Source organism: Amphiura filiformis, unplaced genomic scaffold, assembly GCF_039555335.1.
Source record: "Amphiura filiformis unplaced genomic scaffold, Afil_fr2py scaffold_41, whole genome shotgun sequence".
Taxonomy (NCBI): Eukaryota; Metazoa; Echinodermata; class Ophiuroidea; order Amphilepidida; family Amphiuridae; genus Amphiura; species Amphiura filiformis.
Window position 1 is genome coordinate 74457 of NW_027305505.1, and position 4541 is coordinate 78997.

Below are 4541 nucleotides of genomic sequence, written 5' to 3' on the forward strand. Positions count from 1 at the left end.
TTCCCATCAAAACTTATTCAGAAGTTTTAACTTGTTTTGCAAATTATATGTGTTTCTTTCCTAAATGCATCAGTTATTCCAAGTTCAGTCAAGTTTGTTTACTTCTCACTTTATTATGAGCATGCTTTATAACATGTGCCATCCCATATTTTTATTGCCCATGGAAACTGATTATGTAATGAGAGTTGACCCTTCCAATTTCCTGCCTAATGTTTGCTCTCATTTGCATAGGTACCTCCCTCTCTCCTTCATCTCTTTAACAAGGTCAATGCCACTCAGTGCCTATGGTCATTGTATGTTTTGGTGATAATTAAATTCGTAGTAGAGATTGTAATTAGCATGTAATTAGCATAATGCTCAGTATCGTTTGTTCTGGACCTGGTATAAAACCCCAGGCATCCCACATGTTTGTCAGTCAAGCACTGGTCTCCATCATACCAGCATCCTTGCTTGACCACACCACCACCTCCATCATTTTATTTTTGTTATGCATCTCCATCAAATGCTATGCTTGGAATAAATAAATTGTTGATCAACAAAAACACATTTCATCTCGCAGTTCTTCTTCTTCATGTTTATATCTCCAAGTTCATTGTTATTCATCATCGTGTATTTTGGCACCTTAAAGCCCCACGGTCAGATGATCATTTCCCAATACCAAATATTCAACTCGGTAACACATGTGTCGGCAATTTTCAATTAGAGTTTTTTACATCATTTTCTGGCAGTTTACAAATGCTACATTTTGATGCAAACCCCATCAAAATTGGACATCTGGCTAGTTATGACCAATTTATGGCTGAAAACACTATAAAACAAAAGAATGTGAACACTGGTTTTGCCAATATCTCAAAAACAATATTAGCGACATCCGACTCATTCCCATTGATTATGTCACAAATGTGGAGTCTAAAATTAGCAAATTTTACTGAACTAAAACCAGTATAACATTTCACCCCAACAAAAAATAAAGGGTATCAGATGGAAGTCCAATTTGACTTAAGAAAGTCAAGACCACGCAAAAGGTGAAGCTTCACAATTATTACTTGCCCAAAAGCGAAAAAATACAAATAGAATTTCGCGCCTACATGTAGTTTGTTTCCTGGCAGCATAGGTATTTGAGGAAGTGCATTGGTGTGTAGCCATCTATCTAAATAACAATGGGGCCTAAGTAGTACACAACGACAGGGTGATGTATGCATTTTGCTGACAGGAAACCAGTCAAGAGTATAGTCCGGTGGCAGAGCAAGGTTAGATGGTTTTGCCAGTTAAAGTAGTTTTCTTTGCTGATTATTACTTTTTCAGTGGTACAAAATAAGATTTTGTGGGATGTAAAATGGTAACTCTTGGGCAATTAGAAATATTCAAGATGGCCGCTATGGATACTAAAATTGAGCTCGGTTATTCACTAGCGGTACCATAATAAAGGATAACTTAAGTATTTTGTGTAAATTATTTTCCTTTTGGATGCTTTAAATATAAACTATATACAGTTTTAAACATGACACTCTCGCAATTCAAAATGGCCGCTGTTAAACGTCATAAGCAAAAACCATTAGTTTCAAGGTAAAATTCTTTTGCCAGATTTTGTTTCTTACAATAAGTAATGTACACTCTAGAATTCTCTGTTGGAATCTCTTACGGTGCTTCCTGGAAAATTGCTCATGACCGGAGATTTCAATGTCCATGTCGACAACGAAGAAGATCGCGAAGCGTTCTTGTTCTCCAATTTGCTTCAATCCTTTGGACTCACTGGTCCAACGCACAAGAAAGGACACACGTTAGACCTAATTATTTCCAGGGATGAGGATGACCTTGTGACATCGCCTTCAGTGTATTGGGATATGCCATCTGACCATGCGGCTGTTAAATGTTACGTCAATATCTTCAAACCAGGTCCTAGTATCAAGCGTGTAGAATCTCGTAGATTGCGCGATATTGACTCTGAAACGTTTATCAAGGGCATTCAAATTTCAGGTTTGCTACAGTCTTCTGCCTCAGATTCCGAGACCTTGGTTGAGCAGTACAATACCACCTTGTTGGACATCCTTAACCAACATGCTCCTGTGGTCCAACGATCTGTTCTCAGACCCCACGCACCCTGGTACTCTGATGCCCTGCGTGCTGCTAAGCAAGAAAAACGGCGTCGCGAACGTAAATGGCTAAAGACTGATTTAACGGTTCATAAGCAATATTATCTCGACCAATGTGAGCACTACAGGGATCTACTGAATGAAGCCAAGACTTCCTACCATCGATCTCAAGTTGAAGACACTGATCAACGCAACTTGTTTCGCGTCATCGACAAGCTCTCGAAGCCAAAGGTAGAGCAAGTTCTTCCATCGCATGAAAGTCCAAAAAAATTGGCTAATAACTTCGCCATGTTTTTTGATGACAAAGTCAAGAAACTGCGAGCTGGCCTTGAAAATAAGATCTTCACACCAGTTTCCATCGTGATCGACGAGAAATGTTCCAGTTCTTTCTCTGAGTTCGAGTTAGTCTCAGAGGACGATGTTTTGAAAGTAATGAAGTCTTCATCCGTAACATCTTGTGGACTCGATCCTTTACCATCTAAGGTGTTTAAGATGTATATGGGGGAACTCGTACCAATCATCACAAGGATAGTAAATACATCATTGTCCTCCGGTAACATGCCCGAAACTCTCAAACACGCAAACATTGTGCCACTATTGAAGAAACCTGGACTTGATCGAGACGAGTTTGCCAACTATCGTCCCATTTCTAACCTCTCCTATTTGAGCAAGTTGGTCGAGAGAGTTGCCATTTCCCAGCTTCAATCTTACCTGACGATCAATCACCTCCACGGACGCACGCAATCTGCATACAGGCGTTACCACAGCACGGAGACGGCTCTTTTAAGGGTACAAAATGACATCCTATGTGCCCTCGACAAGCACAAGGAAGCGCTGTTAGCATTGCTGGATTTTTCAGCAGCGTTCGATACCATCGAGCAAACAACTTTACTCGAACGTCTTGCCACTCGTTATGGTATAACTGGTACAGCTAGAAAGTGGATCAAGTCTTATATGAGTGACCGAACGCAATCCGTGTGTGTCAGAAATGTTGAATCTGACAGCTTGCCGCTAGTGTATGGTGTTCCTCAGGGATCTGTCGCAGGACCTCTTCTGTTCACACTATACAGTGCTCCCCTTCAGGACATCATCAACGCTCATGGCATCAGCAACGTTGTTTACGCGGATGACACACAGCTGTATCTAACGTTTGAGCCAGAAGAATGTGACGCTGTACTTAAGAAGATGGAAGCCTGCATCTCTGATATTAAATCCTGGTGTTCTCCAAACAAATTAGTTCTAAATGACAAGAAGACAGAACTCCTGCACTTCTCATCACAATTCAAAAAGTCTACGCTACATCCTACCCTGACTATCGGCGACGCGGTAATTACTCCATCTCCGCGTGCTCGAAACCTCGGTGTCATCATGGACTCCTCTTTGCGTATGAGCAAACATGTTGATAGTGTCTGCAAATCTGCCTTATTCGCAATCAGGAAAATTGGGCAGATCCGCCAGTACCTGGATAGCAGTACCACTCAAACGCTTGTACATGCCTTCGTAACATCCAGACTTGATTCCACCAACTCTCTGCTGTTTGGATTGCCACAATGTGAGCTCGCAAAGATACAACGCGTGCAAAATACTGCTGCCCGTCTTGTTTTATGTGTACCCAGGCGTGAGCATATAACACCGTTCCTCCGCCAACTGCATTGGCTTCGAGTTGAGTATAGAGCGCTTTATAAGATCTTGCTCGTCACTTACAAGGCTTTAAATGGCATGGCACCCTTGTTCATTACCGATCTTGTTCACCGGTATGCTCCAAAGCGGACCTTAAGATCATCTTCTGAAAACTTGCTTAAAGTTCTCCGTTGGTCCACAAAATCCTACGGTGCTAGATCTTTCACTGCGGCTGCAGCAATCGAGTGGAATAGCCTACCAAGTGAGATTCGACATGCTGAAACATTATCAATTTTCAAATCGCGCCTCAAAACGCATCTTTTTCGCAGTTGCTACGCTTGTTAATCTGAAATTGTTGTTAAAACATCAGTTTACCACCGGCACCATGATTATTATTGTGTATATATTTTGATATTGGATCTGTGTATCCTTATTTACAGGGTGAAGTGCTGGCAACCTCTCCCCTTTTTTAACATGCTCTGTTTTTTGTGTCTGCTTTTGATGACTTGCCATTTATATATTTTGGATCTGTGAATCCATAAAGGGTGAAGTGCTAGCAACCTCTCCCCTGTTACCATGTTTGTGTGTGCAATCTGTTTAGTGTGCGCTATTATTGATGCCTTGCCATTTGATGCCTTGCCATTTGTATTTATAATTTTGGATATGTGTATCCATAAAAGGGTGAAGTACTAGCAACCTCTCCCCTTACTTCTTTATCGCATTGTCATTTTTAATATTAACGTGCAACGTGGAAACCGGGTACTGCGTGTGACGGGCCCACGGATGTTTCTCCTGCTTTTTATCGAAAACCCCGGTGGTTTTCTTTTT

At 41.3% G+C, this 4541-nt stretch overlaps 1 protein-coding gene across 1 annotated transcript; it reads left to right on the top strand.

Annotated features, from left to right (window-relative positions):
- Window positions 1–1664: 1664 nt before the first annotated feature.
- On the top strand, window positions 1665–4058 carry LOC140144129 (uncharacterized). The gene has a single exon (XM_072165964.1). The coding sequence runs from the start codon at window positions 1665–1667 to the stop codon at window positions 4056–4058; it is 2394 nt and encodes a 797-aa protein (XP_072022065.1).
- Window positions 4059–4541: the final 483 nt, after the last annotated feature.

Bases quoted from the DNA above. Each gene is read 5' to 3' on its own strand.
- LOC140144129 (XM_072165964.1), top strand. From the start codon at position 1,665: ATGACCGGAGATTTCAATGTCCATGTCGACAACGAAGAAGATCGCGAA.